Source organism: Panulirus ornatus, chromosome 5, assembly GCF_036320965.1.
Source record: "Panulirus ornatus isolate Po-2019 chromosome 5, ASM3632096v1, whole genome shotgun sequence".
Taxonomy (NCBI): domain Eukaryota; kingdom Metazoa; phylum Arthropoda; class Malacostraca; order Decapoda; family Palinuridae; genus Panulirus; species Panulirus ornatus.
Window position 1 is genome coordinate 39,650,094 of NC_092228.1, and position 14,213 is coordinate 39,664,306.

Consider the following 14,213-nt stretch of genomic DNA (forward strand, 5'->3'; position numbering starts at 1 on the left):
TGTGAATACTAGTACAGTGAGTGAAGTAAGAAATAAATGACGTTTGAGTGTTCAACAAACATAATTGTAATTAGTCTCTACCACCAGAATTGTTGAAAGGAGAGAGAGAGAGAGAGAGAGAGAGAGAGAGAGAGAGAGAGAGAGAGAGAGAGAGAGAGAGAGAGAGAGAGAGAGAGAGAGAGAGAGGAGAAGATAGAAAAAGAGAGGTGAGAGATAGTGGGTGTAGACAGGGAACAACGTGTGAGGTAGAGATGGACAGGAAAACATATCGTTGCACCAGTCGTTGCGTTCACCTCCTCGCATTGCCTTATTCTCTCCAGAACAAGAGATCAGTAATAGTCCTGTGAACGCTCAATTTTTTTCTATATTGTGAGGGCAAGCTAGCCTGCTTGCTGCCATCTTGCTTCAGATTTACCAAACACCCAAGAACGAGAAACTTGTCTGTATATGACAGGTGACGCTTCACTAAGCCGAGGATAAAGCTTCGTATTTACTGAAGGTAAGCTTGGAGTCAGTTCTGTGTTATGAATGAAATGGATAAAGGTAGAGCAGAATTGTTTGCTAGTGGTTCACTTGACTAATTTCCCTTTGTGTGAAGAGGTCCTTTATCTACGTCAGGGAAAGTAAACTACAGAGATGATGAACCACTCTCACCATCAGCTAGGAATTGACCTGCCTGTTGTTGTACTGGGGTCGTTTGGCTGAACTGATTTCCACCAGAAACTTTCATTTTTTCGGTTCTGGTCTTTATTTATAGAACGGTGTAAACTGTATAGGCTTTTTCTCTAAAAAAAAATGTGATCATTGCTGATAAGAGCAACAGCTTCAAGATTTTCTAGTTTTTGAGGTTGACGGAGAGAATCAGAAAGTAGGTGGACAAGAAACTGAAGGTCAGTTAGGTACGTTCATTCTGAAGTTCCCATTAGGATATTATAAAGAATAACCACCCTAGAGTCAGCCCAATTAACTTTTCATCATGTAAACAATGTGTTAGTTGTATGTAAATCTGGTTAAAGCATTAAATACAAGTGACTATGCCACCTCAGCTGAGTACACCGTCGCGTTTGGAAAGGTTAACTTTTCTCCATTGGCGAACCTCTTAATACATTAGACAGTTTACTGATGATGCGATGTACAAAACCAACAATGGTGTTTAAATATGCTTAAGTCAAAATTGTATGTTTCCAAGTTTGGCGGTGATGATAGATTAGAAACAAATGAGTTTGAATGAGTCCTCGCGTCTGTGAAGGCACCGGTCATGTAAACTTTTAAGAAACTTAAGACAAGTCTTTTCCGAGTATTATATAAATGATGATCAGGTGCGCATGAGAGGGAAGGTGTAGGTATTGCTCCCCCCTGCCCATATCCCCGGTGTTGGCCCCGGTGGCCGTGGCCCTGAGCTACATAATGCCCCTCCTCCCACCGTCCCACCAGCCATCCCCCAATTCCTTCCTACCACCCGCCCCACCGAACAGGTTTGTTTACCGTCGCAAGTTGGAACATACACATTTAACTATCTTTATTTTTCATGTTTTCCTATCGGTAATAAGTGAAAAGCCACTCCGTCTTGTCAGAATATCTATCCATAGGCTTTCTGGTGGAATTCAATCTCGTTACGACATCTTGTTGCAATGTTAAAAATATTTTGTTGGAGGTGGCAAGACTCGTCTCCCATCACCGGTCACCCAATCAGTGACGTCGTACCTCAGGAACCTGTTCTTCCTACGAAATTCCCGATAAAATATCGATTTATATTAAAAAGACCTTTATATTTTTAGTTCTCTAAATAAGATGCTAGATTCTCAAAAAGACCATCACGTGAATGGTATTATTATAGATTATCTCAGAGTGATACAAAGAATAAAACAGAAGAACGATAAATATGAATAAGCAACTGTGACCAGTCTCACTAACCAGGCAAGGTGAGTGAGCCCAGTTTTTGTACATTATTTCCATGTTTATTTCGCAACCTAGTAAGGCTGGATGTCTATGCAGTGCAAATGTAGGCCGTGTGCGTGCAGTGTAGTTGCATTGTGTCTCTAGGGAGTGCGGGGTGTGGGCAGAGATTTGTGAGAAGCAGAAAGTGAGTGAAGCATAACCGAGTGTTTTGGTTGTGAGGAGAAGCAACAGGTTCTGGGCCGCCGACCACCACCTCCTTCCCTCTTAAACTTTTTGCCGGTGCCTCAAGGTAATAGTGCATTTTTTTTTTTCTCTCCAAATTGTCCAATGTAGTATGATGTCATATCGTTGTTATCACGATGCCAGCTATGACTGATGGTGGGCAACCTCCTGTGTTGACCAATCAGGAGGATCGTGAGAGGTAATAGTGGATAGGTCCAGCAGGCAGGCACGAAAACATTATGGCTAGGAATATTAAGGAAAATTACAGCCTCAGAGTTAATGTGAGAGAAGAGGAAAGAAAAACCCCTAGGGTGAGAAGGATTTGGTGAAGTAAACTTTGCTAACAAAGTTATTAGAGTGGATTTGCACCGAGAACTTGTGTATGTACGGGAATAAGAGAATTGTATCACGTAAATGGTGAAAAAAAAGGAAAAAAGCAGTGAATTTGCATTTATGGCTTTAATGTGATTGGAGGGAGCATGAGGCAGGGTATTTTGCCATCCAGGGATTGTAACTGCTAAGCCACAGTGATGATAGTATAGAGAATGTGATTGATAACACTACACAGCAGTACAGGCTACGTTTTCACCCGTTGATGTACGATAATTTCAATAGAGTTATCACAATATTCCCTTCAAAATATTTCTAAATCCTAGTTTGTAAATGTACATAAATGTGGCTGAAGGAACAATAGATGCCATTATTAGGTGTTAGGGGTGGTAAGTGTCCAGTTGATTTTGAAATTATAGACGAACAAAATTACGAGATTATTATGAAAATATAAGCACCAGTGGGTTTAGCCTACCAATTGGTATAAAATTAAACATGAGAAATATATATAGGAAAGCAAAGAAACTTGTATATCAATCACTTAATTTGCCTTCTTTAGTGAAGGCGCAAGCATATTGTGCACATTCATGTGTGATTTAGTTGGCTATCGGGTGAAATTTACAGTTCTATTAGTGAATTTAGATTTTTAGAAGAAATTTGATGATTTCTTTGGTGATAGAGCATTTGGGTTCCAATATGCAAATGCTGATTAACATGCTCAAAACGTAGTATTATTGACGCATAAATGTTGTTCTGTAAATCATGGGAACCAAGAGGGTCAGTCATGCTAGTGGCATTTTGGTTAATTATCTAGTGTTATCTAAAACCTGTTGTCCATATCTGGTATATTCAGTGGTAATCTATCTGGATGTATGTCAGTATTCTTTTATTCATGGTGCAATTTTTTCTGGATTATCCACTAAATTATCCAGGAAAGGAAATCAGTTTGTATCACAATGTATGATTTTGAAAAAATGTAAGAGTTTTAATTTTGATATGAAGGAAAGTATATTTGTAATAGTACAAAGGATTTTACAATGCATTTTAGTACAAATGTTTTGTTATGAAGCCGCTACTGCACTGTGTGATATTTTGGATTCAACATTATCTCAGAATAATTAAGCATAATGTCCATGTAAGTATTTGAATATGAGATTCACATTGTCATTGCCCAGCTTAGAATCACACTCAGATTTATTCTTAAGCTGCTCTTTATTAAAACTTTGTTTCGTTTTTGTAACGTGTATGTGTGTGCCGTATAGTACTGTTTCAATCACTAGTGAGTACTTTGTCTTGAGTTTACTGTATTAACCTTCATGTTTTTAGAGAAATTTGGGTTTCTATTGAGTATTTAGTGAGTGTTAAGGTGTTTTTTTTAAAGAATGTGAGTGAGAAATATGTAGAGAAATAGAAGGATTTGTATGTGGCATTTATAGACCCAGAGATAGCATATGTTATGGATGATAGAGATTCCTATTGGATGTTTGTCTTTGGGTTAATGTTGTATGTTTTTTGTTGAAATGTAATACTTTAATGTGGTTTGGGCATGTGGAAAGAATGCAATATACAGGAAGTTTACAAGGAGAGTGTATGATAGTATGATTAAATGGTTTGGTGTGAGAGGATGACCACCTTTGACATCGGGAAATGTAGTAGAAGAGTACTGGAGGGAGAAAAGTGGTGGAGAATGCATGGAATGGTTTACACAAGGGAGGCATGCAAGGACAGAGATAAGTGGAGACACGTTAACTGTGGCTACCTCCTTGATATGGGGGTTCCCAGAGGGAATAGGTGTCAGAGACATAGATAGATAGATGAGATACCTATCATTTTGTTTTGTAGAAGTGGTTGCTAATTCATTGCTATGAAATGGTGCTGGTCTGTCAAAGGTAAAGAGAGTGACTGTGTGTGGAGATGCAGGCATTGTTTTAAGCAAGCTAGTATTTTTATTGTATGATGTGTTGCAGCATGTTTGGTATGCCTTTAGTAGTGTCAAGAGTGCTGTGTTTAATGAAGTTCAGTTGTATGTGAGAAGACTTTTATACTATGTTTTGCCGGGACTGATGGAAAATCATGCAGGAAGACATTGAAGAGGATCAGAAACAGAACTGCTGGGAGACTTGATTGTGGAGCGTGAGGATCATGGAAGTGAATCCTTTAAGGGTGATTGGCTATGCAGTAGTTTTGGGCTAAACAGTTTTAGTTATCTCTTGTCGGAAGTGGGGCCAAGTATCTTTTATGTGCAGTATTATAGGGATTTGTGCCAAGTGTATTGCTGGCCTATTGCATTTAGCGCTTTGTGGGAGGGTATTTGTGGTTGGTTGAAGCCATACAGAATATGGTGTAGTTTAGTATTTGGGTCTGAAGCTGTGCTGTATGGGTGAGGGTGGGATATTTTGGTTGACTTATGGATCAGTCTTTATGGAGTTTGAATATTATTGATAGCTTTGATGTAGTGCAGTAGGAGGAGGGGGTATAAGGAGTGTTGGATATTAATGATAGCTGTGGTATGGTGCATTAGAAGGAGGGTGTATATTTGGGGTGTTGGCAGCTTTTCAGATGTTTGGGATTTTGTTGTGTAACTAGGAGTGGTCAAAGATACCTCAAAGTGCTTGGGTTGCAATAGGGCCAAAGTTATTCATGTGAAAGTTTGATATGTCAGGACATGTTGCTTATAGGTTCTTTGGGGTTTTATATAAACTGGAAGTGGGATTGGCAGTAAATAGTGGGTGTCAGGGTTTATCATGATTGCCCTGTTGAGATTAGTTTGTGGCTGATTTTTTATAGTTATGTTTCAAGAGTGTATTAGTATTGTATGTTCTGTGAGAGATAGGATTTTATTATTTTTGGTAATACCAATGCTTTCAAAAGAGAAATCTCAGTGTAAACTGCAGAAAGGTAGATAGATTTTCTCTATTGTTTATGAGAGTTGAGTGCATTTGTTTTTGTAATTATTTTTGTTAAGACAAGGAGTGCCATTTTGCAGTGTTTTTTTTCAGTAATTAAGTTTTAGTTCCCATCAATATCATGTGTCATGTAAATTCTGGCCAATCTGCATTTCTGTAGTGTGTTTGTGTTATGGTGGTTGAGTGATAAAGTCTGCTGTACATTTGTTATCTTTCTGGATGTTTTAGTGTCAGCATACCATTTTTAGCAAACCCTGTTGTCAATTGATTAAGCACAATAGTACAACCCTTGAGCATAATATAATGACTTTTGGTTGTGATGGCCATACCTTTGATTGCTCCCATAAGGATCAGGTCAAGTCATGCCATTACACCCAAAAGTGTATTTGCATGCTCAAGAAGTTAAATTTTTCTTCATAACACAATCAAGAGACCTGATGAGAGAATCATGATGTAACTGCATCCCAACCCACCAAATGCATGAGCTTTTACAGTTACCCACTATGTTTTAGTTTCTTGGGCACTGTATCCAGGAACTTTATGAAATGGTGAGAATGTATGTTGGTACACATTCTTGTTAGGCTAGTTTATTGTGTTTATTTTTAAAGCACTGTTCATTCACAGGCATTAGATTACTGGTATATCAGGGTTGCACTTTGCAATTTAATTTAACCTTACGGGTTTAAGAAGTACTTTACGTATTTTTTATTTGTTATTGTGTAGCATTACTAACCATTTTTTGTGAATTTCCATGATTTGTAGTCCTGTTCAATTAATGTGATTGACATTTGTAAATATATGACCTGAAAGACGTATAATGTTGGATATTCATTTGAAGATTTTCTGTAGGAATATGTTAAAACAATCTAAAACCTGAAACTAGATTAAGTAATTTGACTGATGCAATAGTGAAGGCATCATAGGGTTGTTAACATCATGACATGAAAGTATTTGCACCTGCAAAGTAGAAAGTTTAGGTTGTGGTTGATTTGATCCTCTCAGCCCTGGCTGCTTTGAAAATTTGTCTTCCCAGACCTGACAACGATTGGAAGTATATACTAAAAAAAAACTCAGCTGTTTAAAAGAAAGCATATCCATATTAACTAAGAGCATTGTAGACATTTCAATTATAGCATGAGCTTAGGGAGTTTAAGCTTAGCATGCCATGACCTCTCAGATCTACTGTCATCCTCCATGTTCTTTTCTTGCACTCTTCTTGGAGATTAAGTCTTCCAATAATGTTATATTCAAAGTCACTCCTCATGGTCTTCTGTTATGTCCAAATATGATAGCTGGCTTTTATCGTCATTTGAACCTCACAAAATCTTTTGTTTATTCTATGTAGGAGGACAGGGGCCTGGGTGGGAGAGTATGTGGTACTGTATCCTCCCACCATGGTTTTCTCTGGGTAAGTGAGCCTAATGGATATTTCTGCATGCTAGTTAGAGTTTCAGGTGATATTTGGCCTATATACATGCTTCTATTCATTAAAGAAACCAGCAGTTTCTTCAGTTGCAGATGGTGGAGTTCAGTATTCATGGTAGGACTGCACTGTGTGTAATTACCTATTTGTGTTATATGGGGAGAGAGTTTAGACTCTTGGGGCCCCCGTCTCTTGAAAATTCTCTACTGTCGTGCAACTGCTTAAACTTATATATTCTTGGTGTGAACTTTTTTCAGTGACAGCTCATTTTCAGTTCTCTTATGACTAGCAAAGTTGGTTGTATGTGCTTGGGGTGTCATTACTGGCACAAGGTGTCCCCTTTATAATTGTAGTGTAGTGGGCTCTTTTAGGTGGATGTGAGTGTGGTGTAAAATGTGATGAATTTCTTCAGTCCAAGAAGTTGAATTATCAATTCCAAAGGCGGACTGTACCAATCATTCGTTTGCTTTATATTGTTGGATGAAAACGTTCAAGAAAAAACTCTGTTCAAATCTACTTAACTTATTAGTGATAAATTTTTTTGAGGTTGGACAGTCATAGAGATTGGCTGCTTAGATATGCTAATTCTATTTTGGTGAATTTGATCATTATGTAATGCAGTTATTATATTTAAAAACTTATTACATATTGCACAACAGAATACTTGATAAGGACAAAGCACACCTATGAAACATAAGTGCTCTATAAAACAATGCTGAGTTACTAAATTTTTTTTATACAGTTAGTTTCACATGCAAGGATTGCAGCATAATGTGATCAACATTTTTGATATTCAGCAGTAAATCTTTCATAAGGTATCTCCTTACCTTTAGTAATTGCACATTTTCTTAACCAGAGATACCTAATTAAAAGATGGGATAAAAGATTGACATTTAACAAGTAAATTTTGGTCATTGTACTTCTTAAATGTTTCTTGTAAACATGTTAACTGCCTGAAAAGCACCATTTTGGTTTAAAGAGATTTAAGATGCACACCTATTAACCATATGACCATATTCTGTATCAGCTGCATTAGTGGTTAAGTTACCTCAAAGTCAGTGTGCCTTTGAGTCATTGGACTGAAATATTTTTGTCATGGTTAGGTCATTGAGTACAAGCCAAACAAAACTGTTAAAAAGATATTTGATGAAATGAATACCAGAAGCTACATATTACTCCTAATATACTGGGATTATGAAAGATTGTTTATAAAGATCAAGTTACGAAATTGTAAAAAATTTAGAAATTACCTTAGGGGGTCAAAGAGAAAAGCAGGCAGATGAAAGTAACAAAAGAGAAGTAGTTGTAAGATTATGGGAGTGTGTTGATCAAACTTAATTTTCATTAAGAATGCAAGCTTCTGAAGAAGTTAGGATAATTGAATTTAGAATTTAGAAAAGAATCTTATTCTGAATAAAGTTAAACAAGCAAACTTCTTCACCTTATTTGTGTAATAGTTCCATAAAACCATGTAAATCTGCTAGAAATGATCTCTCCTGCAGTAGTTGGTAAAACCTAAAACCAACAAATACCATGTATGTAAGATTTTATTTACCACCTAAAGAATGCCTCCCTGTAGCTTGACTGGTGACACCTGACCTCAAAGACTTAATCAGATGCATAATTCCTGTGCTTTACATTTACTTCCATTAACCAAGGTGTCAGTTATTCTGCACATAATCATTTAGAACCATTATAGTACTCAAGAACTTGTAGCCTTGAAGTTTAACCCCAACTTTGAAAACTTAACCAGGTGTAGAACTGTCTGCATAGTATGTTGGTATAAATTTAGTCCAGATGGATAACCTAGTGATGAGAAATTGTATACACAATCATGTAATAGCATTTTAGTAAACTAGATCTTTTGACCTTGACCTTTGACTAACACCTTGAACATTGATAGTGTAGAAATATCTGTCTTTGTGGTATAAAGTTGATCCCTGTCCATTAAGCCAATTTTTAGATATTGTTTAGCAGAGCATTTAGGAGCATGTTGGTACAAAAGACCTTGTGACCATGACCTCTCATCCCTGATCATAAAAGCACAATTACTTACATATAACTTTCTGTGTAGTATTTGTTATACAGGTTTAGTCCTTATCCAAGTGCCCAGTCATAAGATATCATGAACACAGACATTTACTGGCATGTAATTCTTCAAAATCTTGTGACCTTGACCTTTGACCCCTGACTTGAAAACCTTAATGAGATGTAGAACTTTCCATTCAGTTTAGTCTCTATCTAACGACTCCATCATGAGAACTGTGCATGCAAAATCAGGATATGCACAGACATACAGACATGGGTAGTACTCAAACACAAACAGAGAGTCCACAGGCCTTACGTAGGAGTTCAGTCATTGTACATGCAGCTGTTTATTACTTGATTTCGAGTAGTGACAAAGTGGAAGTATAGGCATAGTGACTTACAACTATTTGGGGTATACTAGGATTTTCTTCTTTATTCCTTTTTGATTCATTTTTGGCCTCCAAAATTATTTGAAGCATGTAGAACTGTGGTAGATGTCATTCAGATCCTGTGTGATTCTGACTGACATTGTTCAAAGACCATATGACTGTGGTAATTATGAAAAGTAAAGGGATTTACTAATGTTTCTCAGGCAATATTTTCTGTGGTGTAAGCAAGAAAGGTAATGTAATTAATGCATGAAAAATTCCGGATGGCACTGTCCTTTACAATCAGAGTTAGTTTCTTAGTGATATGATGGTCCTGTAAGACATTTCAAACTGTTACTGTACCACTAAAATTAAAAGATGCCATACATACAAAAGAAGATAAGAGATGACATTGTACATACCTTGATTTTGATGATTTCAAAACCAAGTGAAACCCTGGTATTTGAAAGTATTTGAAACAACATTCACCATCCATTGGAAACACACAAAAAATGTTTGTTGATAGATGTCTACAAACTATACCAGACTAAGTTATAAAAGGTATGTAGTCCTATGTGCAGTTGCCCCAAACAGCCTGACTTATTTGAGGTGCAACAGTGCAGCATGGTTTTAGACTTAACTGTGAAGATTAAAAAGGGAAAGTCACCATAAACTGAAATGTATGTAATGTGTAAATTGCTCACAGACCTTGTGTATATGGCCAGCTTCACGAGTGCTGGCCACATCCTCGCTAACGCAGGAGACAGCGACAAAGCAAAGTAAATAAATGATAAATATATATGTGTGTGTATATATATATATATATATATATATATATATATATATATATATATATATATATTTTATACTATTCGCTATTTCCCGCATTAGCGAGGTAGCGTTAAGAACAGAGGACTGAGCCTTTGAGGGAACATCCTCACTTGGCCCCCTTCTCTGGTCCTTTTTAGGATAATGAATGTCTTCAACTTTTAAAGTTACTGAATGACACAGTGAGTATGATTTTCCCAAAGAGCTAAGTATGTTTCATGTGTGAGATCTGGTGAATAGTACTGAGGCCATAATGAGTTAAGATACAGTACCTGTTTGTGCTGTATGGGTAGGAAATTTTACACTTATGGGGCCACATCATTTGATCACTCTCTGCTATCATTTACAAGTTACTTTGTTCAGTTCATGTTATGCCCTTTGTTTGCTTTACCCTATATCTCTCAAAGAATTGTCCACATGAGATGTTGTAGGTATATTGCTAGTAACTTAAAGACATATTACTCTGACTTGTACACATATATCATTTGTACATTGGAAGGTGCTATCCAATCAACATGAGTGAACAGTGCTTTTGTCTACGATGGAACAACTACCAGAGCAGCGTAGTAGGGGTGCTACGTTCTTTACTTGAGGAAGGACAGTTTGTTGATGTAACATTAGCCTGTGATGGACGAAGATTGAAGGCTCACAAGCTGATGTTGTCAGCCTGTTCAAACTTCTTTAGAGAACTGCTAAAGGTATGTGGGTTACCTTGTGTGTTACAGCATAAAGTAATGTGGGTTACGTAATCTTTTAGAGCATTAAGTTATGTGTGTTACCTGAACTGTTGGAGCATGAAGTTATGTGAGTTATTTCATCATTTAGAGTGTGAAATTATGTGGGTTATTTCAACTGTCAGAAATGAACTTATTTAATTACCTATTTGTACTGTTATGGTAGGAAGTTTTATCCTTGCGTGGCCTCACCTGTTGGACATTCTGTAGGATCATACAACTCTTAAATTTACGTATCCTGTCTGCATTAACCATGTCCTCAGTATCCTGTCTGCATTAACCATGTCCTCAGTCATTCCTTTTTATTCATTCATCATGTTTTGATTTGTGTTCTCTACAGCGTTTGTGTTCTGTATAGTTGGCTTGCATGTGTGTGAAGACCTCGTCTTTGGTGCAGTTAGTTGATCACTTCTGTGTCAAAGATAATATGGATGATAAAGTTATGTTTAACTTTCATCGTAGGTAATCTGTAGTCCTAGTTATTTTTTCACAGGCAGCATAGACTTTTGTAACTAAGTGGAATGTGGGAAGATTATGTGAAGACTTTAAGTGTAAGGCATGGCAGATATATTTAGGGTTAACCTAGAGTTATTTAAGTTTGCATGTGTAAAGCAAAGGTAAAAGAGAGTGGCAAGAGTAAAATCATATCTTTGTACTCATATGCTTCTTTAGTCTAAAGATTCATATCAATTTGGTTATCTAATGTGAAAATTTTCTTTTAACAGTTAGTAATCTTATGTTTCAGGAAAATCCAAGTGACCACCCAATAATTTTTCTTCGTGATGTGAGGTTTTGGGAACTTGAGTCAATAATGGACTTCATCTATAATGGCCAGGTGAATACTTAGATAACTTTGGTATCAATCATTATCACTCAACTGATTTTAGAGTAAAACATGCATGTCATATATCAATAAGGTATATAATATGGTACATCATAGAAGCAGAGTAACTGACCCCATGGTTGTGTGGCTTATTTATCCTTGTAAGAGTCAGATAGCTTACTTTCTTAAATCAAATTTCTCCGTGAAGAATTTATTCCACCCACTTGAACTTTCTTGGTAGGTATTACTTCAATCCTGTTATATCGTTCATTGGTTCATTTGAAAATGTTTCCCTTTTTCCCCTCAACACTTTCCAAACTGGTTGAAAGATTATTGTGCTTTTCATTTATTCATTCCATCTATTGTGGTAGGCTTACTTCATACATGTACCAGTGCCACTGTTTCTGGCCTATTTCTTGCAACAGCTAAGTGCATATTGTTTGAATTGTGATTGTTTGATGATAATGCATCACATAGAGAAGTAGAAAAGGTGATTTTTTTTTGTCATGTACATTATTATGCTTTTTATGCTTATTTCATCTTGGTCCATAAGGTTAAGAGGGATGGAGTATCATGCATTTGGTATATAGAGTTGGAGGAGCATGTGATTTTTTTATGCACTGGAAACCATCATGCAATGAAAGTCTTTTAGTTAAAGCTGTAGCTGATAGTAAGAGGCTGGTTGCCATATGAGTTATCACTATAATCTTTTTTCAGTAATGTTTGATTTCTGGTTTTGTATTGAAATTTCTCATGTACCATGATCATTGTTACATTAATATGCTGTTCCTCAGTTCAGAGCATGCCAAAATCTTATTATGATTCTCTTTGTACAGTTATATACCTATATCTGTGCAATGATCTTCCAGGTAAATGTGATGCAGGATCAGTTACCAGGTTTCATTCGGACAGCAGAGGCCTTACAGATTAAAGGGTTGGCAGCTGTAAATAATAATAACAATATTCATGCCAAGCCACCAGACCCAAGGGTGAGTTGCTGTTGTCATTCATTATCTTTTCTCAAGATATAATTTTTCTTTTTATAATTTTTTAAACTCCTCATACATATTGATTTTTGGATTCTTTTTAGATTTTTTCCATCCTCTTGAGTCATTTTCTGTAGTAATACATCTTGTAAGATGTGCTCCTATATTTCCTCCATTCACTGATCACCTTTGTTAGTTTTCCTGTTTCACCCAGTGCTTCCAGAATTTCCTCATTCCTTTTCTTGTCTTAACAGCTAATTTTGTCCATCTTCCTACCCATTTGCACCTTAAAGTCCTTTAACCACTTAATATTTTCTGTCCCCATCATTGTTTATGATTTGTACAGAGCTGTACTCCATACCACTATCTTTACAATCTTCTTTACTGTAATGTTCATGTTTGCTAGTGAAGCTGATCTATGGTAGTATAAGGAAAAGAGTTGGACTGGAAAAGATGACATATACAGTGCATGCAGTGTGTAGGAATTTACTTATTGTAGATGAGAATGCTGGGGAAATAATCACTAGTCTGAGTAATTATGTCTTATGTGTGAGAATGCTGATGCAAATAGAGATGTTTTTCATACTTAATAGATCAACGGAATGTGCATAGTGAAAAATGATGAGATGCTTATATATGTGTAAAACACTTTTTCATTTGTAAAGTTAAACACAGTTGAAGATGATAGATAGATTAGAAAATTTACAGTATTTATTTACTTATTTTTATTTCTTTTGAAGCTCGAAATAGTTATTATTTGATTGACTTGCTTTAGTTTCATTTTCAAATATATATCATCTAGCATTATGGTGGAGATATTGGACGACTCCAGGAATCTTATCTGGGTAGTGGTGGTGAGTTGGGAGGAGATTTGCACCAACCTCTTCCTTTGAAGCGTCCACGGAGACCTCCCCTTGCAGCCAGTACATTCCTTCCCCCAAGGTGATCCATACAGTGCTTGCTGTAGAGCTTAGAAATCCTTTTATTTTTTCATAGTATAATGCCACATATTAATAGCTGTGCTTCATTGAAATCCTAATGCAGTTTATTTTTGTTTAAAATATATAAGATGTGTTATTTTGAAAGACTTTGGAAATTGATTGATATATTTTAAAACTAAAGATATTAGAGAACAAAATTGAATACTTCCAGACCAGAAAATTCTTCGCCTGTGACCAGGTTGCCACAGGAAGACATACCAGCCAAAGCTGCTGCAGCAACCACTCCCTCTCAGACTGCAGTGAAGCCTCAGGTACAAGTATCGGATCCAAATAGAACTGATCCTGCCACAGGTACCACTGCTCCAGGGACAGTAATTACATCCTCACCAGTTGCTCAGGGATCATCACCTTCAGTAGGAGCTGCAAGCCCTAAAGGTGAGGACCATTATGGTTATTAGATATTAGGATAGTTTTGGTTAGATGATTTAATAGGAATAATTTCTTACATTGATGGAGCATCCCAGAGAATTTATTAGGAATGATTTCTTGCATTGTTAGGTCATCCATGAGAAGACAGTTTGATAAAAGAAAAACTGGAGTCTGAGTTGTATTGCAGGAATTTGGAAGTATTCAGTTGTGCCTATGAAGAGATAAGTATTCTAACACTGAACTTATGAACTGGATCTATTATGTTGCGGAGAATGTGGTTTCATGAATCTGGTGGT

General features: G+C 36.6%; 1 protein-coding gene across 9 annotated transcripts in view; it reads left to right on the plus strand.

The window, feature by feature from the left end:
* Positions 1 to 375: 375 nt before the first annotated feature.
* The window catches only part of LOC139748682 (uncharacterized), a 29,420-nt gene continuing 15,582 nt past the window's right edge, over positions 376 to 14,213 (plus strand). For 3 of the 9 annotated variants that reach the window (XM_071661973.1, XM_071661978.1, XM_071661977.1), the window contains exons 1-7: positions 2,050 to 2,188; positions 6,703 to 6,765; positions 10,504 to 10,702; positions 11,484 to 11,573; positions 12,431 to 12,550; positions 13,350 to 13,489; positions 13,700 to 13,923. In XM_071661973.1, coding sequence (XP_071518074.1) covers positions 6,752 to 6,765; positions 10,504 to 10,702; positions 11,484 to 11,573; positions 12,431 to 12,550; positions 13,350 to 13,489; positions 13,700 to 13,923 — 787 coding nt within the window. In that variant the 5' untranslated portion in view covers positions 2,050 to 2,188; positions 6,703 to 6,751. Of the gene's footprint in view, positions 500 to 1,789; positions 1,923 to 1,991; positions 2,189 to 6,702; positions 6,766 to 10,503; positions 10,703 to 11,483; positions 11,574 to 12,430; positions 12,551 to 13,349; positions 13,490 to 13,699; positions 13,924 to 14,213 lie in introns of those variants that run through there. The other 6 variants (XR_011712793.1, XM_071661976.1, XM_071661972.1 and 3 more) reach the window with 5 other exon arrangements.